Source organism: Mirounga angustirostris, unplaced genomic scaffold, assembly GCF_029215605.1.
Source record: "Mirounga angustirostris isolate CCGP_5_RB_7025 unplaced genomic scaffold, mMirAng1.0.hap1 SCAF_9, whole genome shotgun sequence".
Taxonomy (NCBI): Eukaryota; Metazoa; Chordata; class Mammalia; order Carnivora; family Phocidae; genus Mirounga; species Mirounga angustirostris.
In genome coordinates, this window is record NW_026991717.1 from 132,001,122 (window position 1) to 132,025,746 (window position 24,625).

The 24,625-nt window shown below is 42.0% G+C and overlaps 1 protein-coding gene and 1 non-coding gene across 3 annotated transcripts in view; both read right to left on the reverse strand.

Moving 5' to 3' along the window:
- PPP4R3A (protein phosphatase 4 regulatory subunit 3A) overlaps positions 1–2,225 on the reverse strand; it is a 37,476-nt gene extending 35,251 nt beyond the window's left edge. For both annotated transcript variants that reach the window (XM_045901411.3, XM_045901409.3), the window contains exon 1: positions 1,244–2,225. In XM_045901411.3, the coding sequence (XP_045757367.1) occupies positions 1,244–1,385 (142 nt within the window). In that variant the 5' untranslated portion in view covers positions 1,386–2,225. The remainder of the gene's footprint in view (positions 1–1,243) is intronic.
- Positions 2,226–19,476: 17,251 nt separating this feature from the next.
- Positions 19,477–19,583, reverse strand: LOC123862562 (U6 spliceosomal RNA). Its single transcript, XR_006795266.1, has one exon. It is a non-coding gene; the product is annotated as a U6 spliceosomal RNA (small nuclear RNA).
- Between the last annotated feature and the right edge of the window lie 5,042 nt (positions 19,584–24,625).

Here is a 24,625-nt window from a genome sequence, read left to right on the forward strand (position 1 = left end):
GGTAGTCTTATAAAGATAACCTGTGGGCAATATAACTTTAAATTACAATTTTTCAATTCAAATTGAAAATCAATGTCTCTAGACTCTTTAATTACAGAAGGGTGAGTCTTGTTTTGTTTTTCATGAAATTGGGAGTTCTGGGTTGAAAATCCAATTAAAATTCCTTGAGACGAGTTTGTAATAATTCAGATACAGAACTACAATCCTAACAAACTGAAACAGCTAGAGTGAAATTATAGACTAATGTAACAAGACAGGTTTTCCAATTCAGAAGAAACAATTTGGAAATACTTTCACGTGATGTGAACATTTTAAGTGAAATTCAAGGTATGTCACAGAGGGAAGTGGCAAACCCTAAAGAAAGTTTTGAAAAATGTGAAACACTTATTTTCAAACGACTGGGTCTTTGAACCTAAGGGCTATTTCAAAATATGTGAAGCACAGGCACTACGGCAAATACGAAAGGTTTTAAAGTTATCTGCCACCTTCTCCTCACCTGTTAACTGAACCAAATTGCGATTATACATTTAAGTAATCAAAAAAGCTCGCATAAAATAGTTCCACACTTGCAAGACGTGTACACAAACTGTACACAAAATTCTGCATTATTATAAGTGAAAAAGACAACACTGGGAAACACAAATCTATCTTCTCAAGGTAAAAAGCATTTTCTCTGCCGAATGCAGAGTTGCCAGATCCATGAACCGGTGTTGCCAACCTGCAACAGGATCAAAAAAATGTGGCAGAAAAATAGTTTTTAAAGGGGGGCGGGGAGGCCACAGCAAAACGTTCTCCAAAGAGTGAAACACCTAAGAACTTTCTTCGCTCCGAGAAAGTTTCACGCCTGCTTTACAGATGAGTGAACTAAGGCTCAAAATCGGATTAATCAGTGCCTTTCTCAAGGTCACTCTAGTGCAAAAGAACAGCACGGTCCGGGCTCCCGATCCCAGGCCCCCGACCTCTCCACACGCCCGGGCAGCACAGCTCAAACGTGCTGGGCTCCCCTCGTCCCCGCAAGTGCAACCAGGCGCTGGGAAGAAAAAGACCTTTCGAGCGCTCTCTATGCAGCTAACTCCGAGAGGACGGGGGTGCTGGTGGCCCGCCCTCCCCCAGGGCGGCAGCCTCCCCCAGCCCCAGGCGCCCCCTCCGTCCCCTTAAAAGACCAGTGGCCCCCCAACAACCAGGTATGTGGCCCGGAGCCGTGGGGGAAGGCGAGGGTCCCGCCGCAAGGGGCTGCACTTACCATCGCTCTCGGCCCTGACAAGCAGGGACATGCCCTTCAGCCGCTCCACGTAGCCGGACGACACATGCCCGGTGCCCCGGTCGTCCCACTGCCGGTCCTCGTTGAGCGTGTACACCTTCACCCGCCGCCGGGTGTCGGTCATCGTGCCGCCCGGGGGCCGGGGCAGAGGCCCCGCTGGAGTCGCCCAGGAAGGGGGGCCGGGACACGCGGGAGCCAAGGCGGGAGGACGCCCGCAAGCGGAGGACTCACGGGCCTCACTGCCGCCGCTGGCCGCCGCGGGATCGCGGTACCGCCCGCATGGCCCGCTCCCGGGCCCGACCTCTGGGCCCCGGTCTTTGCTCGCCTCCGACTCCTCGGCGCTATTGTCCAAGCCCGGCGAGCCCGGCCGCCCCGAGAGGGGCGCGCAGCGCTTCACAGCCTCCCGGCCCGATGCGGTAGGAACTCGGAGCGCCGGTCACTGCCCTGCTCCCGCCTCCGCCATGATCTCCGCGAAGCCGCTTCCCGCGCCGCCGCCGCCTCCTCAGGCCGCCGCCGCCATGTTTTCCTTCCTTATACCTGGCCCCGCCACCGCCGCCAGTGGCTCCGCTCCGCTCCTCTGCTTCAACTGTCTCAAGCCGAGGGGCGCCTGCTCCTGCTGCAACTGCTACCGCTGCGCAGGAGACTGCGAGAGCCCCCAGACGCACGAGCGCTCCTGCCTCCTGGAAGTCCCTTTCCCTTGGCCGCTGCCGCCGCCTCTTCCGTCTTCCTCACACAGCCAAAGCCGCCGCCATCTTGGTTCGCCCTTCAATAGCGGCGCGCGGGGCCACCCAGGCAGCAGCTGCAGGGGCAGCCCGTTGGCCCCACCATTTAAAGAGACAGGAGCGAGGCCGGGAGCCTCGCTGCGGCGGAGGCTTCGGACGGAGGCGGGAGGCGGGCGCCGAGCAGCCGAGGTGGCGGGAGCGCAGGGAGCGGAGGAGGCGGAACGCTGGTCGCGCCGGTGACGGCCCGGGGCTCCCTCGCGCTCCCTGCACGCACCGTCGTGCGAGCGCGGGGCGGCGTGTGCGCCGTCGCGCCCTGTGTTCGTCATCAGCCCCGCTCGGGGATTCGAAAGAGGCGTGGAGCCCGCCTCCGGCCTCGGCGCGCCTACTCGCCGCGCGTCTGGCGTCTCCGGCTCCGAGGGCGGCGGCCTCCCCGGTTCCTCGCTGCCCGGCAGCCGCAGCCGTTGCCTGCCCTACAGGCGCCGGGCTGCGTCGCCCTGGGGCTCTCCCGCGGCGCCTCCGCTTCCGCCTCCCTGTCCGCGAGTGTCCTCTCCTGGGCGCCGGGAGCGCACGGTTGGGGAGGCGCCGGAGCCTCGCGGACTGCAGGCGTTTCTCCTTCGGGGAGAAATGGAAAAGCTTCCGGGAAAGGCCGCAGGTTTGCGTGGCGAGGGCCTCCGCACGTCTTGGGAGCCGCCATGGGGCACGCACTGGTGTGGCGAGTCTAGAAGCGGGGCGGCTGGCCCCGAGCCCGAAGTGACAAGTCTGAAGCCTCACCTTACAGTCCAGCTGCTGCCGCCATTCCTTTATTCTTTATCAGAACTGCTCTTTTCTAGTCCTCCATGTTGCAAAAAAGAACTTGAAGGGCTCACGAAACCAGATACGGATATGCTATTGTATAATCGGGATGAGTAATTCTCAGCGTGAGATGTTAAGCACTGCTAATCCTCACAAAGGAGTCGATCTCATTCCAAATTCTCATTCTCACGCAAGTAAGAGCCGCCGTTTTAGGGGCTTTTAATATCTGCCAGGCTGTCGAGGTCATTGCTGCCCACTGGAAATAAAATGAGCCACATGTAATTTAAAATTTTACAGTAGCCACTTTTGAAAAAGTACAAAGAAACTGCTGAAACGTATTTTAATGAGGTATGTTATTGAATGCAGTATCTTCAAAATATTAATCATTAGTATAAAGTTAACGATATTTTACATTCCTTTTTTTGTACTAAGTTCAAGATGCGATGTGTGTTTTACCTCTGGTGTAAATTTCTACTTGGAAGCTAAATTTTCATTGGAAATTCCTAATCTGTATTTAGTTTATTAAATCTACAATTGAAAAAGTAGATTCACATATTCAAGTTATTTTCAGTTTTTTCCCCAAAACATTAATTTTTAAATGTACAATTTAATTAAAGTTTAATATTCAGTTCCTTATTCACACTAGCCACGTTTCAAGTGCTCAGTAGCCACATGTGTTTAGTGGCCACCATTATGGCAAATTCAGGTGCTTTACATCACCAGGAATCTCATCTGAAACCTGCAAATGCAGTTGGAGTGATACCCATCTATCAGGAAGAGGCCCTGACAGCATGACCAGTACTGAGGGGTTTCCCAGGATGTGGGATTTTCTGTTTTAAAATCAGAAGTTGGGGCCTGCCTTCCTCACGGCCAAATACAAAGAGGTGCTTACAAAGAACAGTTGGAAACTTTCATCTTTTGCAAACAAAAGGGGAAAACTATAAAAAAACAGTTGTCTCTAAAAAGTAAAACGCAGTAATTTCAAGCATCAGGGCATGACGGCAATTTTGTCCACTTTTGATGCAGTGAGACATCATTAAATTTATTTACGTTATTACTTGATCCCTAAACCAAACATAAAATAATTTGTGGAAAAAATCAACTGGATACACTGCCATCACTCTTACCTTCCTTCTAAAACTCTCTACATTATAGCTGGTGGTGCTGTTGGCTAAGTAAGTACAATCTAGCCAACCAAAATGTTTTTATTTCTGCTATTTGCATTTTTCCCCACTCTAAGTAAGAGAAAGAACTTGAGCCGCTTAGAGAAAACCCCTCTCCTGAAAATCAGCCCTTGCCATGATGGCAGGTGTTGGTAGGAGGGGACCTGTGGGGTGGAACGCTATAACACGTGTCTAGGGGCTCCTGGGTGGTTCAGTCCGTTAAGCATCTGCCTTGGGCTCAGGTCATGATCTCAGGGCCCTGGGATGAGGCTCCGCGTTGGACTCCCTGCTCAGCGGAGAGTTTGGTTCTCCCTCTCCCTCTCCCTCTCCACACCCGCACTCGTGTTCTCTCTCACTTGCTCTGCTCTCTCTCTCTCTCAAATAATCTTAAAACTGGTGTCTACTCAGGAGGCAGGTGCTCTGATGTACAATGTGCTCCTTGAGTGGATTCTTTCATAGCCAAGCCAACTTCCCAGGTAAGAACAAGCCAAGCACTTGAAAAAAGAGGTCTAGAATGAACTAAATCATGCTCTATAAAGAGCCATTAATGTCCTGTCACTCACCGTGCAAATCTGTCTTGAAAAAGAAGACCCAGCTCCTGAGACTGCTTTCGATCTAGGGGAGGAAAATCAGGTTGGGGAGAGGGGAGAGGTGACTGACGCCAATATGGCTTTTCCTCGTTCTCTACCACAGCTGACAAGTCTCCTCTCTCACCCTTTTTCGAGACTGGTGTCAAAGAGTGCTTTATTTGGTTGAGATGCATGGGTGGTTAATGAAGATTTGAAATGAGGTGTCTGCAAAACAAGTTAGTCCAGAGCCATTTTCTAATACTTCAGATAAAAATTTGAGTCATTTTCACTTTTTGCCCCCCACCTTTGTATTTAGTCCCTCACCAAGGCCTGCTGACTTTCTTCTCTTTCATATCCCCTGGATTTGATTCTGCTGTTTTATTTCTTTGGTCATCACCGTAAGATTTGTTGTACCTGAAATTCTCCAATTCAGTTACAAAAGGTGACTCCAGAAACTGCTGATACTCTGAAATGGAATGGCTCAGAGCCCTGTGAAGAACACCCCCAGGCGCTAGCAGAATATAGCAGCATTAGCATCAGCATTCATACTAGTTTGCAGGGCAATGAAGAACCCAGAGACTTCTTTCAGTCTGCCTGCTACCAGGAGAGTCTCCCGCCTATCTCCCAAGCCCTCATGCAGGACATTCCATGCACCCAGAAGTAAAAGCAAGCATTCCTGAAGACTGGCCAAAGGAAGTAGTTATAGCAATAAAGAGAAAGAGGAGATTGGATATTGGAATTATCCATGGGGAATGTCAGCATACACATGCTTTCTCAGTTTTGTACATTTCCCTCAGCCCCCTTTCTGCTGCTTGCTAGGTGTTCAAATAGCTCTAGCTCTGCGTATTATTCAGGTGACGCCGAATGTGGCAATCACGCCTCACAGACCTCTATTTTTTTTAAGATTTTATTTATTTGAGAGAGCACGAGCGGGGGGAGTGGCATAGGAACAAGCAGGCTCCCTGCTGATGTGGGGCTCAATCCCAGGATCCTGACCTCATGACCTGAGCCGAAGTCAGACGCTTAACTGACTGAGCCACTCAAGTACCGCCCCTTGCAGACCTCTTTTTACAAGGAATGTAATTCACCCAGGACCCCAGCTGTTGCGCTCTGAAATTTATCACTCTGCCTGCTCCCCACCAATGACTGGATTCAACAGGATACTAAGGCAGATATTCCTGGGAAACATCTCCCGTAGGCTGTCTTGGGCTCAAGGACTCCAGCAGCCTTGTCAAACCTTCCTTAGGGTGCACTACATTCTAGAATGCTTCCATCCAACCTTCTCTCCCTCTTAACTCAGAGTTGGACGCATGCCTCTCCCAGCCATTCTAGCTCTCTATTTCCTTTTACCTAAGTTTTTCCTCTGTTAAAATCCTTACATGCTTAATCTCATCTTGGTGTGTGCTTTTTGGAGGACACAGACTAGCGCTAAATTCAGCTCTTAGGCACAGTAAGTCTTTAAATGTAAAAAGAGATAAATCTTGATTTATCCACAATATAAGATTTTACCTGGGGGACGCCTGGGTGGCTCAGTTGGTTAAACGTCTGCCTTCGGCTCAGGTCATGATCCCAGGGTCCTGGGATCGAGTCCCACAAGGGGCTCCTTGCTCAGCGGGGAGCCTGCTTCTCCCTCTCCCTCTGCCTGCTGCTCCCCCTGCTTGTGTTCTCCCTCTCTCTGGCAAATAAATAAAATCTTTTTAAAAAAAAAGATTTTGGGGTGCCTGGTCGCTCAGTCATTAAGCGTCTGCCTTCAGCTCAGGTCAGGATCCCAGGGTCCTGGGATCGAGCCCCGCATCGGGCTCCCTACTCCACGGGAAGTCTGCTTCTCCCTCTCCCACTCTCCCTGCTTGTGTTCCCTCTTGCTGTGTCTCTCTCTGTCAAATAAATAAATAAAATCTTAAAAAAAAAAAGATTTTAACTGGAAATGAGAAAACTAAAATTAACTTACACATAACTACACTTATGTTGAGGCCTGCTGGGTTATATACTGAGAGTTAATATGTATGTTCTTAATGTATTTGATTTTTATAATGTTTGCTAAAGTTCTACAGAATGAGAAGAATGTTTCTAGTACAACTATCACTTTGTTCTAAGATTTTTCCTAAGAATTCTGATTTCTCTCCAATACAAAAGGTTTACAATACAAAAAGATTGTCTTTTTTCAAATTTACATCTGCTTGAATTTTAAGAAGGACTTCCGGATGAAAAGATCATGTATATCCTCCCTGCTCTTGTCTGAGTAGACCAGATTCCTCTTAGATCATGTCAAATCTGGATTTTTTTTTTTTTTTATCTGACACTTTACTCATCCCTAAAGGGACTGAGTTGTGTTAGTTTCACATCTTTGGTGACCAGATCACAAGGGCTCCTTATTTGTAGGAAGTGCTTCATGGTAGATAATTTTTTCAGATTATTTGGCAGAGAAGAAATAATATAAGTGTATTTTGAATTTAAAAATGCATCCATACACTCCTTATTCTCAATTTGTTCTTCCACCTTTTGATAACCAGAAAGGTAGTATAAGTGGCCAAGGATGATAATATCAACATGAAAGCATGAAAGTTATTTATTTAGCTATATTTAAATCAGAAATCAAATGTTTGTGACTTAGTTTTTGTCACTCCAAATATTCTAACTTTGTATTTGAGAATTATATGGTTATACTTAAGTGATGCAAAAATTCTGTACCTTACCCCTTGACCATAGTGGTTAGGTTAGTATTTGACAAAAGCCAGAACAATCAAAATGTTGCCTGGATTTTTCAGATTATCACTAGGTGAGAAATATTCTTACCTCCTGAACATGACAGCTAGAAAGGTGTGGTATAGGGCTGCCTATCCCCAGGTTCCCTGCCTCCCTACCCCACCCCCAATGTAGACAAATATGTCTGCATCAGAGAGAATAAAGCAGAACATTCTTTTGGGAGTCCAGTTATCTCCCAAGCCAGACCAGGTTTGTTGAGGTTCTGAGGTCTATAAGAAGGGAGATGAATACAGGTTGCCTGAGTCGCTCAGTTGGTTAAGCCTCCGACTCTTGATTTCGGCTCAGGTCATGATCTCAGACTCGTGAGTCAGGCTCTGTGCTCAGTAGGGAGTCTGCTGGAGAATCTCTCTCTTCCTCTCCTTCTGACCCACCCCCATGCTCTCTCGCTCTCTCTCTCTAAAATAAAAAATATATATATTTTAAAGTGAGATGAACTTGCCCTTTCATCTATAGCCTACCTTGGCCTCTGAAACTTACCTTGTATTATTGGTCGTAAATGAAATCTCTTTCCTTAGAGTTCCATGAGTAAACATCATCTAATGTAGTTAAAAAACTTGCTCTCAAGTGCTTTGACATTTTTCCCCACTAAAAATGGAGTCTCTGTCTCTTCCTTTTAAATCTGGGCTGGCCTCGAAGACATGAACAGACATTTTTCCAAAGAAGACATCCAAATGGCCAACAGACACATGAAAAAGTGCTCAACATCACTCGGCATCAGGGAAATCCAAATCAAAACCTCAATGAGATACTACCTCACACCAGTCAGAATGGCTAAAATTAACAAGTCAGGAAACGACAGATGTTGGCGGGGATGCGGAGAAAGGGGAACCCTCCTACACTGTTGGTGGGAATGCAAGCTGGTGCAGCCACTCTGGAAAACAGTATGGAGGTTCCTCAAAAAGTTGAAAATAGAGCTACTCTACGACCCAGCAATTGCACTACTGGGTATTTACCCCAAAGATACAAATGTAGTGATCTGAAGGGGTACATGCACCCCAATGTTTATAGCAGGAATGTCCACAATAGCCAAACTATGGAAAGAGCCAAGATGTCCATCGACAGATGAATGGATAAAGAAGTTGTGGTATATATACACAATGGAATATTATGCAGCCATCAAAAAAAATGAAATCTTGCCATTTGCAATGACATGGATGGAACTGGAGGGTGTTATGCTGAGCGAAATAAGTCAATCAGAGAAAGACAAGTATCATATGACCTCACTGATATGAGGAATTCTTAATCTCAGGAAACAAACTGAGGGTCGCTGGAGTGGTGGGGGGTGGGAGGGATGGGGTGGCTGGGTGATAGACATTGGGGAGGGTATGTGCTATGGCGAGTGCTGTGAATTGTGTAAGACTGTTGACTCACAGATCTGTACCTCTGAAACAAATAATACATTATATGTTTTAAAAAAAAGATAGTAGGAAGGGGAAAATGAAAGGGGGGAATCGGAGGGGGAGATGAACCATGAGAGACGATGGACTCTGAGAAACAAACTGAGGGTTCAAAAGGGAAGGGGGGTGGGGGATGGGTTAGCCTGGTGATGGGTATTAAAGAGGGCACGGATTGAATGGAGCACTGGGTGTTATACGCAAACAATGAATCATGGATCACTACATCAAAAACTAATGATGTAATGTATGGTGATTAACATAACATAATAAAATTAAAAAATAAAATAAATCTGGGCTGGCCTTGATGACATGTTTGTAATCAATAAAATGAAGCAGAAGTGACACTGTAATGTTGGAAGCTAGACAACATCTGCCTGTTTTTTTGTTTGTTTTGTTTGTTAGATTTATTTATTTATTTGAGAGAGAGAGCACGAGCGGGAGGGACAGAGGGAGAGAGGATCTCAGCAGACTCTGTGCTGAGCACAGAGCCTGATGTGGGGCTTGATCTCACGACCCTGAGATCACGACCTGAGCCAAAACCAAGAGTTGAACGCTTAACTAACTGAGCCACCCAGGCACCCCTCCCTGGTTTTCTTGGAATGCTTTCTGTGCCACCAGGTAAGAAGTTCAAGTCCCCTGCTAGGCCACATGTAGCTGCCCTGGTAGACAGTCTTGACTGAGCTCACAGGTGATAGGCAGTATGAACTGCTCAGAGCCTGGTGGATGCTTCATTTTAGACAACCACAGCCCCGCGGAGCTCGTGGAGGATGGCAGCACAACCCTCTGAGTGCAACCACAGGACAACCTTCAAATGAGAACTGTCCAGCCAAACCCTTCCCCAATTCCTGACCTATAAAAGTGAGAGCAGGATAAAATGGTACTTTAAAGCCACAAACTGTTGAGGTCATTTGTTACATAGCAATAGTAACTAGTACATATGTTTGCTTGGGTAATTTGTTCTAACCTCAAAGAGATGCCTAGTACATTTTCCAAGGGGGGAATAGATGGGATCTGAATAGTTTTGTATTTTAAAAAACTTTCTTCTGATACATTCCTGACCTCTCATAGAACTCCGAACTAGATACAATGACTGGATGAATGGATTTCTGAGCACAGTCTAGATCTCTCTGGTTCCAAAATTTAATTTGGGAACTATAGATCAGATCTTGTTAAATCAACCTTACAGAAACTGTATGGATATTTTGTAATACTGAAATTCTGTAGTTTTGCCTTTTTTTTTTTTTTACATAGGTGGCCTTGACATTTTTGTTTCATTAAACTGAACTTTTACTTATTATTTCTATCTGAAGTTGGATCAAAGGAGAAAAAAAATGAAGGGGGGCGAGATGATGATAAAAAGTGGGGGCAGGACCTTCTTTCTATCAGTGATGATGGGAACACTGTGTTTTTTCTGAGAGGCAGTTAAAGGTCAGTGTTCCTTTCTCAGGCTCTCCGCAGTTTGACTGATTCAAACTGAGAACGTGGGCTTGAAAGATTAGTGTGGGAAAGGAGAGCACTGAGGCACAGCTGAAGCTGAGACATATCCCAGGAAGCAGAGCCCGAGACAAAGACCTAAAAAGAAGTATTTTGCTGGGGAGTGTGAGCCCCTGGAGAAAAGCAAGGAAGAGGGGTACAGGCAGAGAAGGATACAGGGAGGTGGTCCCCAACAGCGCCACCACGGGGGCTGAATGTGTCTTTGATTCCACAGAACCATTAACCTGAAGGGGAGAAGGGGGAGACATTTATCCCTGGCTCCCAGGTCCCTCAGTCAAAAGTTCACCCCAGCAGCCTTACCTCCCCAGCTCTTCTGGGTTCTGCACAGTTGGACAGGGAGCAGTTTCTCACGGCACCCCATGCTCCAGCACTGGAGAAGCCCTGGGGACAGAAGGGAGAAGCACGTGATGCATGGCTGTGGGGAGGCCATTAGGTCTAGATGGTGAATCCAGTCTCTATCACAAAGATCTAACATTCCTGTTATTAGAGACCCAAAAGGAGGGTAAAAAGAAGACAGGGCCTGAAAAAGTACTTGAAGGAAACAGTGACTGAAAACTCCCCCAGTACTGCAAAATTACGTAAACCTACAGATTCAGGAAGCCGAGTCTACTCCAAGCAGGGTAAATCTAAAGAAATCACACCATTTACATGATAGTCAAGCTTCTGAAAACCACAAAGTCTTGAAAGCAGGGAGAGAGAAATACCACCTTAACGATAGGGGGGGATCAATTTGAAGGACAGCAAACACACACACAGGGCTGCCACTAAAAAGCTATACAAACAGACACACTTAAAACACTACAGATAGATCAAAATAGAATTCTAAAGAATACTGAAGAAACCCCACAGAATAGCAGGAAAAAGAAAGAAAACAGAGAACTGGGCACAAAAAATGAAATGGCTGACTTAGGCCCCAGCACATGAATAATTGTAAAATATAAATGGTCTAAATACACTACACCAATTAAAAAACAGAGATTTGGCAGAGTGGGTTAAAAACAGCCCCACCATATGTATTTATAAGAATCTCCCTTTATTTTTTTTTAAGAATTTATTTATTTTTGAGAGAGAGCACAAGTGGAGGGGTGGGAGAAAGGGAGAAGCAGACTCCCCACTGATTTGGGACTCAATCCCAGGACCCTGGGATCATGACCTGAGCCGAAGGTGGATGCTTAACCGACTGAGACACCCAGGTGCCCAAAAATCTCCCTTTAGATATACAATGTAGGCAGCCCAAGAGTAAAAGGAGAGAAAAAAATTTATTTGTGCAAACAATCAAAAGAAAGCTGCAGTGGCTACAGATCAGGGAGACAACTCAGAACAAAGAAAATTTCCAGAGACAGACAGTGACTTGATATCATAATAAAAGGGTCAATCCATCAAGAAGACATAGGAATCCTAAATGTGTATGATCCAAACAACAGAGCTTCAGAATGTGTGGCTAGAACTGAGAGGAAAAATAAACAACACCCCGATTACAGCTGGAAATTTCAACACCTCTCTCAAAATTGATAGAACAACTGGATAGGAAATCAGCAAGGCTGTAGAAGGACTCAACAACACCATCAACCCACAGGATCTAATTGACGTTTATAGAATTTCACCCAACAAAGCACAATAAACTTTCTTTTCAAGTGCCCACAAGATATACCTACATAGACCATATCCTAGGCCCTAAAACAAATCTCAATAAATTTAAAAGAATATAAACCATAGAATGTGTTCTGCAATCACAATGGACTCAAGCTAGAAATTGATAGCAAAAAGAGAATAAGTATGTCTCCTGCAAAAGGAGATTGGCAACACATTTATAAATAACCCATGTATTAAAGAGGAAGTCTCAAAGGAAATTTAAGAAATTGAACTGAAGGACAATAAAAATACATTATTTTAGTAACAATAAAAATGAGCTGAATGAAAATTAAAATACAAATTTTAATAGCATGTTACAATTTGTAGGACACAGCTAAGGCAGAGTGGAGGGGAAATTTATAGTTATGCATAGGTTAGAAAAGTGGAAAATTCTCAGATCAATCATCTAACCTCTCACCTCAAGACCTAGTAAAAGAAGAACAAAATAAATCCACAGCATGCAGGAAAGAGGAAGGAAAGAGATTAGAGCAGAAATCAATGAAATTGAAAACAAAAATAATAGAGAAAAATCAATGAAAAAAAGAGCTGATTCTTTGAAAAGATCAATAAAGTTGACAAACCTCTGAAAAGACTGACAAAGGGGAAAAAAAGACATAAATGATCAGTATCAGGAATGAAATGGGATATCTTTACAGACCCTGTGGGCATCAAAAGGGTAATAAGGGAATACTATGAATAACTCTATACACATAAATCTGACAACATAGATGAAATAGACCAATTCCTTGAAAAACACAAACTACAAAAAAATAAATAAATAAGAAAAACACAAACTACCACAACTTACCCAGTATGAAATAGATCATTTGAATAGCTCTGTGACTGTTAACTCTATGCATATGTAATTAAAAATCACCCCCAAAAGAAATCTTCAGACCCACATGGTTTCACTGGAAACCTCCCGTCAAGATCCTTAACTTAATCACATCTTTTGTCATTTAAGGTACTATTACTTTTTTGCCATCTAAGGGGATATTCGTGGGTTCTGGGGATTAGGTTGTGATCATATCTTTTTGGGGGCCACCATTCAGCCTACTACATATAGCCACAGTAATCAAGATTGTGTGGTGAAGGGATAGACAAAGAGATTAATCAGAATATAGATGCAGAAAATGAACCCACACAAACATGTCCAACTGATTTTTTTTTAAGTGCAAAAATAATTCAATGGAGGCAAGATAGCCTTTTCAACAAATGGTGCTGGAGCATTAGGACATCCATAGGCAAAAAAAAAAAAAAAAAAAAGAACTTTGATCTAATTTTCACACCTTACAAAAAATTAACTAAAAATGGATCTTGTCCTTAAATGTAAAATGTAAAGCTATAAAACTTATAGCAAAAAACATAAGAGAAATTCCTTGGGAACTAGGAGAAGGAAAAAAATTCTTGGACTCTACACCAAAAACACAATCTGTAAGAGGAAAAAAAAATCAATCAGTAGGACTTCATCAAAATTAGAAACTTCCTCTGTGACAGATCCTGGATGAAGAGAGAAGGTACAGACTGGGAGAATTCATTTGCAAACCACAATATCGGACAAAATATTTTTTCTAAAATAAATCAAGAACACTCAAAACAGTAAAACAAAACAAAAAACCCCCAAAACCGCACAGTCCAATTAGAAAATGACCAAAGATATGAGCAGGCATTTCACCAAAGAGGATGTACAGATGGGAAATACATAGGAAATATTCACCATCATTAGCCATTAAGGAAATGCATATCAAATCTACAATGAGATGTCTCTATACACTTAATGGCTAAGACGAAAAAGTAGAGACAACACCAAATGTTGGTAAGGATGCAGAGAAATCAGACCACTCATATATTACTTCTGGAAAGCAGCTTGTTATTTTCTTAAAAAACAAAAACTAATTATGACCCAGCAATTGCACTCCTGGACATTTGTAGAGAACTGAGAACTTACATTCACATAAAAACCTGTACACAGTATTTATAGCAATTTCTTCGTAATAGCCCCAAACTGGAAACAACCCTGATATTCCTTTATGGGTGAACGGTTAACCCAACTATGGTCCATCCATACCATGGAACAGCATTCACCGATAAAAGGCAATGCAACAACCCGTATGAATAGAGATCTAAGCTGACTGGAAAAAGCCAATCCCAAAAGGTTGCATATGCTAGAACATTTATAGAACGTTCTAGAAATGATAAAATGATTGAAATGGAGAACAGATCAGTGGTTGCCAGGGGTTAAGGAGGTGGGTGGGTGGAGCTGGAGGGAAGTGGGTGTGGTTATAAAAGAGCAACAGCAGGGATCCCTGTGGTGATGGAAATGCTGTGTATCTTGACTGTATCCATGTTAGTATCCTGATGGTAATATTGTGCTATGTAAGGGGGGTGGGAGGATGGGTTAGCCTGGTGATGGGTATTGAGGAGGGCACGTTCTGCATGGAGCACTGGGTGTTAGGCACAAACAATGAATCATGGAACACTACATCTAAAACTAATGATGTAATGTATGGGGTTTAACATAACAATAAAAAATTTAAAAAAATATATATTGTGCTATGTATAGCTTGCAAGTTATTTCCTTGGAGGAAAGTGGGTTCAAAGTTACAAGGGATCCCTCTATATTATTTCTTACAACTGCATGTAAATCTATAATTATCTCAAAATAAAAATTTTAGTAAATAAAAATGTGCATATGAAGCCAACAACCAGTGCAACCACCCTATACAGTTGGCTAAGATGCTGTTTTTTAATCATCTGTATGACATTCTCAGCCATCATTCTTTAAGCACTGCCCTCACCCTCTTATCAACTCTCCTTGGGGGACTCCATTGGATGGTCTCCTACTGTCTCTTCTAAATCTACCTTATCTTCTGTATTTTCCATCATTTTGTCTCTCTAATCTAGTCTGACATTCTTTGCTTTTTCACTGGATTGCTTAGTTATAATAACCTGCGACCCAGGTAACTAACTCTTTTCCTGGAGATACTTCCAAACTTGTTTCTTAAACTTCGCTAGCACAGCTGTTTATAGCCGGTACCTGCTGACTTCAATGCCTGAAGCCCTTGTGGATCTGTTTCTGTTTGTTTTTCTGCTTTCTCTTGCTCAGAGATTCTGATTTTGGAGGGTTTCCTGATATGCTTTGCCTATAGTTTGGGCACTGTAAATGAAAATTATTTGCAGGGATGCCTGGGTGGCTTGGTTGGTTGAGCGTCTGACTCTTGGTTTCAGCTCAGGTCATGATCTCAGGGTCCTAAGATCAAGCCCTACATCAGGCTCTATACTTAGCATGGAGTCTGCTTCAGATTCTTTCTCCCTCTCCCTCCTGCTCTCTCTCTCTCAAATAAATAAATAAAATATTTTTAAAAATTATTTGGAGATAGAACTTGGGTTAAGAATGGAGGTACTTTACTTCAAAGAAGAGTTGCATTTGCTCTGTCAGATTCCACAGTTACTACCAATTAAGAATCACCTTAAAGCAAGTTTAAGGCTTGAGATACCCTTGTCAAACCAGGTGACTTGAAAACAGAATTATTTCTGTGAGGGATGTTCTACTTCCAGTCCATCCCGTCCAGTGAGACTTCCTCCTAATGTCTTGGGCTTTGATTCTGTCCTTCTCTCCTGACAAATTGGTTTCTCTTCACTTAGGGCCATATAATTTCTTACCGTTATGCTATTAAGATTTTTTTAAATGTTACTCACCAATTTTAGTTGTTTTCACTGTATAAATTTAGCTTTCTGTGATAGGATAACATATGGTATCTTTTTTTAAATTAATAGATACAAAATTCTTAGTAGCTACCAAGTTCTACATAGTTAAACAATGTGATCTGGAGAAACAATGAACCATTGAAATCTCATTTGATAAGATCTGGAAATATGACAATTTGTTGCCACAGATTCAATCATCTTTGAATCCAGAACATAATAGTCCTTTCTTAGGTACTCCTTTAAGCTTCTGTTATTAAAACAAACATAAGGAAGAGCAGAAAAGTGTTAAAGCAGTTGACGTCCTAGAAACACATCTGAAAATAGTGTAACAAGGGTAATGTATCAGTTTCTTAGAGTCACCATAACAGATCACTACGAACCAGCTTAGAACAGATATTCATCTCTTACAGTTCTGGAGGCAGAGTCCAAAATCAAAGTGTCAGCAGAGTGGTGCTCCTTCCAGAGGCTCTAGGAGAGAGAATCTGTTTCTTGCCTTTTCTAGCTTCTAGTGGCCGCACCGCCCCGATCTCTGCCGAGATGGGCACATCGCTTCCTACTCTTCTCTTCTATGTGTATCAGATCTCCCTCTGCTTCTTCTTATAAACACATTTGCAATGGCCTTTAAGTTTCATTCAGAGAATTCAGGATCATCTCCCCATCTCAGAATCCTTAACTTAATTACATCTGCAAGGTAATATTCACAGGTTCCAGGGATTAGGCCATGGATATATCTTTTTAAGGAACACCATGGAGCCCACTACCGGTGATATGATGTAAAATAAAATTAGGTATAGCTCTTCTTGTGATAACATCTTAAGATGGATAATAGACATAGAAAATTCATTTGAATATTGTTTGATCATTATTTCTGCCTGGCTAAACTGAAAGTCTTTTTTTTTTTTTTTAATTTATTTATTTGAGAGAGAGAGAATGAGAGACAGAGCATAAGAGGGAGGAGGGTCAGAGGGAGGAGCAGAGTCCCCGCTGAGCAGGGAGCCCGATGCGGGACTCCATCCCGGGACTCCATCCCGGGACTCCAGGATCATGACCTGAGCCGAAGGCAGTGGCTTAACCAACTGAGCCACCCAGGTGCCCCTAAACTGAAAGTCTTAAAAACTCTCTTTCTCTATTTCTCTCTTTATATGTATATATATATATATATATATATATATATATATATATATATATATTCACACACACACATATATATACATATATATACACACACATTCATTGTCTCTCTCTAATAATAATATAGATAATATATAATATATAAAATAGTCATAAAGCGTTTTAAACATCTCAGAGAAAAGGAACTAGATTAGAATGGCCTGGTATTTACATCACTAATACACAGTTTATTTGAATCTAATTTACTTAAATTCTTTTTTTTTTTTTAAGATTTTATTTATTTGACAGAGAGAGACACAGCAAGAGAGGGAACAAAAGCAGGGAGAGTGGGAAAGGGAGAAGCAGGCTTCCCGCTGAGCGGGGAGCCTGATGCCGGGCTCAATCCCAGGACCCTGAGATCATGACCTGAGCCAAAGGCAGACACTTAACGACTGAGCCACCCAGGCACCCCAAATTTACTTAAATTCTTATCAGCAGTGTTTTCATCATATTGAAACCATTAGAGTCTTGGTATACTCTACTATTCCAATCATTTAAAAGAATAGAATATCTGAAAATGAAATGTAAAGTTTTCGTGTAACTACAGATACTTTTCAAGTTCCAGACAATTGTTGATACAAAGCATTCAGGTGATACCATCACATAACCAAGGCAAGTGATGTTGAACCCTGGGAAAAAGTCATAATTGAACTACATTCAATGCTAACTAAAGAGGAGAAAGTTCAATATATACATTTTTACTGTGAGGATATCTTTTGGATGGTTTATAACAGAAAAGGTGAAGTCATTCTTTTTCTAGGAAAAAGGATGTTAAGTGCTAAACATTAGCAGACTGTAAGATCAAATAGAATACTGATTAACTGGAATTTGAATGCTAACATTAACTGCTAAGATTACACAGAATTCTGTCTCTCTAAACACCATTTTATAAATACTATCTGTTAAAATGTCTACATGTCTTTCAGCAGTGTAAGTTCTAGAGGCACATTATGCAAACACCAATTCGCTGACCTATCTAAATGAGAAACCCAGTAAAAGTATTCAGAACAAATGTGTTCAGAAGTTGTCATCCTTTTAGTAGTGTGTCTATGAATGATAGGAATTTATGTTCAGCAACTGTATGCATATTTGAAAATTTTCTTATTTAGTTTAATTTAAACATTTTTTAAATACTAAATTTTATTAATTTTTTAAAAAGATTTAATTTATTTTGGGAGAGAGTGAGAGAGAAAGAGAGAGAGAGAGCATGAGCTGGGGAGGGAGGAAGGGTGGAAGGAGAGGGACAGAGTCTCAAGCAGACTCCCCAATGAGCAAGGAGCCCGACACAGGGTTGATCTCACGACCCTGAGATCATGACCTGAGCTGAAACCAACAGTGGGGCATTTAACTGACTGCACCACCCAGGTGCCCCTGTTACTTTTTTTAAAACCATGGTTTACAGGCGCCTGGGTGGCTCAGTTGGTTAAGCGTCTGCCTTTGGCTCAAGTCATGATCTCAGGGTCCTGGGATTGAGTCCCCCATTGGGCTCCCTGCTCAGCAGGGAGCCTGCTTCTTCCTCTGCTCATGTGCTCTCTCGCTCTCTCAAATAAATAAATAAAATATTTAAAAAAAATAAAATAAACCATGGTTTATTATTGCTTGTTAACAGGATGTATAGAGGGAATGTAAAATCTTTAAAGATTAAAAAAAGTTTGTCATCCAGTCACCCCATCCCTCCCACCCCACCCCCCACTGGGTGACAGACACTGGGGAGGGTATGTGCTCTGGTAAGCACTGTGAATTGTGCAAGACTGTTGAATCTCAGATCTGTACCTCTGAAACAAATAATGCAATATATGTTAAGACAAAAAAAAGAAGAAGAAGAAGATAGCAGGAGGGGAAGAATGTTGGGGGGGAAATTGGAGGGGTAGACAAACCATGAGAGATGATGGACTCTGAAAAACAAACTGAGGGTTCTAGAGGGGAGGGGGGTGGGAGGATGAGTTAGCCTGGTGATGGGTATTGAGGAGGGCACGTTCTGCATGGAGCACTGGGTGTTATGCACAAACAATGAATCATGGAACACTACATCTAAAACTAATGATGTAATGTATGGGGATTAACGTAATAATTAAAAAAAAAAGTTTGTTATCACCCTACCATACGGTTTAGCAACAGATTTACTTTTTAAATTTATTTTTATTTACATATTTTTGGGGGGCGGTAGGGGCACAGGGAGAGGGAGAGAGAATCTTAAACCCGCCCCATGCCCAGAGCAGAGCCCAATGCGGGGCTCAATCTCACAACCCTGAGATCAGGACCTGAGCTGAAATCAACAGTCCGACTCTCAGCCACCCAGGCACCCCAGATGCACTTTTTTAACAGAACATGGACCTGATATGACAGTTTCACTACCAACTAGGTATTTAATATTGGGATTCTACTTGTACTAGATAATTTAAAAGCTAAAACCTCTCAAATAGTCCTGAAGAATACAGGATAAAATTGAAAAAAAAAAAAGATAATCATAGGATTACAAGCATGGCATAGTACTTGGATATCCCTTACCTGCTGTCTTTTTTAAAAAATTTCTAGACCTGGGGCGCCTGAGTGGCTAAGTCAGTTGGGCGGCTGCCTTCTGCTCAGGTCATGATCCCAGAGTCCTGGGATCGAGCCCCGAGTGGGGTTCCTTCCTCAGCGGGGAGCCTGCCTCTTCCTCTCCCTCTGCCTGCCACTCCCCCTGCTTGTGCTCTCCCTCTCTCTAGCTCTATCAAATAAATAAATAAAATCTTAAAAAAAAATTTCTAGACCTTTATTCCTCTGTAAAAAAGGGGGAAAAGGAATAAAATAAAATGGCACAGTTGAAGAAACACAGAATGCTTCACGAATTTACGAGTCATCCTTCTGCGGGGGCCACGCTAATCTACTCTGTATCGTTCCAATTTAAATATATGTGCTGCCAAAGCGAGCACTATATTCTGTCTTTAATTTTTAAAGATTTTATTTATTTCTTTGAGAGAAAGAGAAAGAGAGAGAGCGAGCGAGCGGGGGGGAGGGGCAGAGTAGAGGGAGAAGCAGGCTCCCCACTAAGCAGGGAGCTCCATGCAGGACTGGATCCCAGGACGCTGGGATCACGACCTGAGCTGAAGGCAGATGCTTAACCGACTGAGTCACCCAGGCGCCCCTCTTCTGTCTTTTTAACAGAGACTGGCAACTAGTGAAACACATGCTTAAAATATTCACAAGATAATTTTCATCACATGATCAGGGCTGCTCTAGGTCATACTGCCAAGTGTCTTATTCTTTATACTTTTCTCATTCTTCCACCTTCCCTAAGTATCTCCTAAAACCCTGATTGATATATCCTCCTGTCAATCCAGTTACCGAAAAAGAGAGAGCGATTCCATGTGCACTATGTTTTCCGTACAAAAACAAATAAAGCTGCGTGGGAATGGAGCATGTTATCTCTGAAATGCTAGCACTGATTGTTCCAGAATCTGATACCCATTTAGAACAGGTTGATGACTCTCCTGTGTAACGTAGATTGTCAGAGCAACTTGAATTCTGTAGCCATCCTCAGAACTTTTTATGTAAGCAGTTAGTCAAAATGTATTTATACTGAAATTTCAATTTTATACCCACTTCAAAAGGATTTCCATCCTTAAGTGCTTTGTCACTACGTGGCTCTGGATACTGTTTTCTGTTGCGTTCCTCTCTGAGCCAGATGAAGATGTTTCTCATTAGAGTGGTCAACCCTCTATACCCTCCACCAACTCCTGACCCAGAAGTTCAACATTATATTTTTGAATTTGGGAGTGGGCCTTTTGAAAATTCATAATGGAATTGACTTCTTGAGTTTTAAAACATTAAATAATAGAACCAACACTAAAAGAGTGTTGGCTCTTTTTGATAAACTATATGTAAGAATGCTTGGCAAAAAGCTGCATTCTCAAAAGACATGTGAAATTCAGAATATCTTTACATTTCTAAATGGAGGAGAAGGGGATAAAAAACAGAGATTAGGGTCCACTACCATTGGGTCACTAATGGCAGGTGAAATTCTAAAAATCAACATGCTTCTGATTTCCGCATGCTTAACCTCTTAAGTCCTTTACCAGGAGAACATTTTAATCCTTTGATTAGGGGTTGCAAACTATTAATCTGAGGGTGAAATCCAGTTCACTGACCTATTACATTTGCCTGCATAGTTTAAAAATTTGGAAATTTTACATAAAAAGTCTGGACTTCTGACTTCTCTTGAGGGATTGGGAAATCTGGCCACATTGCTCACATTACCATGGGACAACAACAGGTAGGTGACACTGGGTGGAAACTAGCTTAATTAGAAAGGGTGCACACACCTGTCAGGGTTCACTTGTCTTGCTTCCTTATTGATGTCTGGCCCCGTAAGCCCTTAAGTTTTTTACTATTCTTATAAGAATCAGTAAGTACCTTGCAGCTAAGCCAGATAACTTTATGCAGATGAGCCAGCAGAGCAGTTCAAAAACAATTTTTTTCCCTGTATATCTGCACGAAAATTAAGTTCCAGAAATTCAGCCGACTTCAAAGGGATGAAAATTCCTCTAGGTTGTGTGACTTTTTTTTTTTTTAATCACTTTTGAAGTTCCTTAATTCTTTTGTTTATCTATCTAATTTGTTTTTCTTTTGCTGAGAACATTAGAAAATTTAACTGAAACTAAAAATTGAATCAAAATAATCCAAAATCTTTACAAAGGACATTTTTTTCTTTCTAAAATGATTAACAATCTTTTTCTTTCTGGTACTGAGTTGTGAACCAGGCAGACGTGTTTCTAATGGTAGAGTTTACCAGAAGCTATTATTTCCACTGTGTAGCTGGTGGTATCATCCATATAATTTCTCATTTTTATTTTAAGCACATTTAAATTTGCCACTAACACTTGAATAAATGGTGAATACAATATACCCGCAGTTGCTGTGGAAACCAGGACAACTATTAATGCTCACCTGGTAAGCTAATGAAAAAAATAATTAAGTTAAAAAAAAGTCAACATTATACTCAGTGGCAGGATTCTAGAGTAGAGGCCCTAAACTGGCAGCCCTTCCATTATATCTGGCTCACACACTGGATTCAAAAATTCTGTATTAATTGCCAACACTGAAAATTGCGATGCCTGTCATGAAGATTCCACAAGGGGGCGCTTCCAGGACACTTGATTGGGCAAAATGACGTGCCTGGCCCCAAAGGCATTTGAGTTGGTGACCAGTGCTCCGAAGTTATTCTTCTTCAACCCAGAAAAATTACAAGGAAGCTCATTTTCACCATTTTCCCCTGTTGCTTAAAAAGTATTGATAATATATAAAGGCATGAAAAGAATACAAGAAGTAGCTGCTGGAAATGATGAGACTAAAAGGTGACATCATTATATTGAACATACAATCCAAAGAAATCAGCAAATTCCCAGAACTAACCAGAAGACTTAATAAGATGACTGTGAACAAGGTAAATATAGCTGTTAAGAACGCTCAAGTATTTCAGCATGGAAAACATAAGATCTTTTCTCCCTTACCTCATCTTTTAAAACATGGGTACTAGACACAAGTCAGATCCCGTTATGTGTGCTAGACACATTCTTGAAGAGAGGGAGTGGGGGTGGGGCAGAGAGAGAAAGAGAGAGTCCTAAGCGGGCTCCATGCCCAGCACAGAGCCTGATGCTGGGCTGGATCTCCCAACCCTGAGATCATGACCTGAGCAGGGACCAAGAATCAGATACTTAACTGACTAAGCCACCCAGACGTCCCCTGAATCATTGCTTCTAAAAGAAATATAGGCGTAGGTTCCTGTGAGCCTCTGGTCACATTTTCATCAACTGATCACAACCTCGTCTTAATGTATGTTTCTGTTGGTTGATTTGGAATTACGAATAAATTTTAGTAAGTAGGCAAACTGGGAAATATAGAATCTGCAAATAACAAGAATCGACTCCATGTAAAATTGCAAAAACACCCACTTACAATTTTACAAAAATATATACTTTTTGAAAAATGCAGTCCTTTTTCTTTAACTTTTTGGTTGTTTCTCTCTCATTCTCCTTCTTCTTCCCTACTACATCCTTCCCCACTTTCACACCATGGCCCAGGGTAATTGATGTGGATGACTTAATTGATGTCATCCTGTCTTTCCCTTATGTTTCATCACATACAAAATAAACATACCTGTAAACATACATTGTTTTACAAAACTGGAATTAAACACTCTTATCTCCATCTTGCTTTTCTTAATATCTCATGGAAATTCATCCAAGCCAATCAGTATATTTCTAAGTCAGCCTTTATAAAGGCTATATGATATTCCATGGTTTGGGGGATGTATCTATTTTCCTATTGATAAACGTTCACTTTGTACTTGTTTTATTTTTACTAACATAAACAATGCTATAATAAAGTTCACAGAACATACAGGCTTTTATTTCTATGGGCTAGGTCCCCAGGAAAGGGACTGTTGGCTCTTCTCAGATTATTTTCTAGAAAGTCTGATGCTAACATTTCTACCAGCAGTATCTGAGAGTACTCTGATCACATATCCCTAAGAGGAATAGATGCAATATGTCTTCTTTATTTTTTTGTCAGGCTGCTGGTAAAAGGATCATTTCATTGTTATCTTAATTTGCACTTCCCTGAATATCATCCAGTTTGAGCGGTTTTTCATGTTTGTTGTCATTTGGATTTATGAGTCTGCGAACAATCTACTTTTTCATTGGGCTGACTAATCCCTTTTTGTTGAAGTGTAAGTGTTCTTTGTATATTCAAGATCATAAATAATTTGTTCTGTGTTTTTAAAATATTTTCTAAATTTGTTATTTTTAAAAATTTTATTTAAATTCCCATTAGTTAACATACAGTGTAATATTAGTTGCAGGTGTACAATATAATGATTCAATACAATACCCAGGTTCTATACAATACCCAGTGCTCATCACGGCAAGTGCGCTCCTTCATCCCCATCACCTATTTCACCCGTCCCCCCACCCTCTCCCTTCTGGGAACCATCGAGTTTCTTGATTTGCCTCTCTCTCTTTTATTCCCCCTTTGTTCATTTGTTTTGTTTCTTAAATTCCACATATGGTATTTGTCTTTCTCTCACTGTCTTACTTCACTTAGCACAATACTTTTCAGCTCCATCCAAAGAATGAATGGCGAAGTTTTATTCTTTTATATGGCTGAGCAATATTCCATTGTACATATAAACCACTTCTTCTTTATCCATTTATCAGTCGAAGGACACTTGGGCTGTTTTCATAATTTGGCTCTTGTGGATAATGCTGCTATAAACATTGGTGTACATATATCCCTTTGAATTAGTATTTTTGTATTTTGGGGGTAGATACCTAGTGGTGCAATTGCTGGATTGTAGGGTAGTTCTATTTTTAACTTTTTTGAGGAAATTCAATACTGTTTTCCAGAGTAGCTGCACCAGTTTACATTCCTGCCAACATTTGCTTTTTCTCCACATTCTTGCCAATACCTGTTGTTTCTTGTGTTGTTGGTTTTTAAAAAACAAAACAAAATTTTTTATTTTAAGTAGGTTCCACGTCCAAAGTGGAGTCCAATGCAGGGCTTAAACTCATGACCCTGAGATCAAGACCTGAGCTGAGATCAAGAGTCTGGTGCTTAACTAACTGAGCCACCCAGGTGCCCCATTTTGTGTTGTTGATTTCAGTCATTCTGACAGGTGTGAGGTGATATCTCATTGTGGTTTTGATTTATATTTCCCTGATTTTAAAGATTTATTTATTGATTTATTTATTTGAGAGAGAGAGAGTACAACGTGAGGGGCAGAGGGAGAAGCAGACTCCCTGCTGAGCAAGGAGCCCGATGTGGGGCTCAATCCCAGGACTCTGGGATCATGACCTGAGCAGAAGGCAGACACTTAACCCGACTGAGCCACTGAGGTGCCTTTCCCTAATGATTCTAACTTTGTTATTACATATAGACATTGATTATGGTATTTTTTTCCAAAACATGATTTTAATTT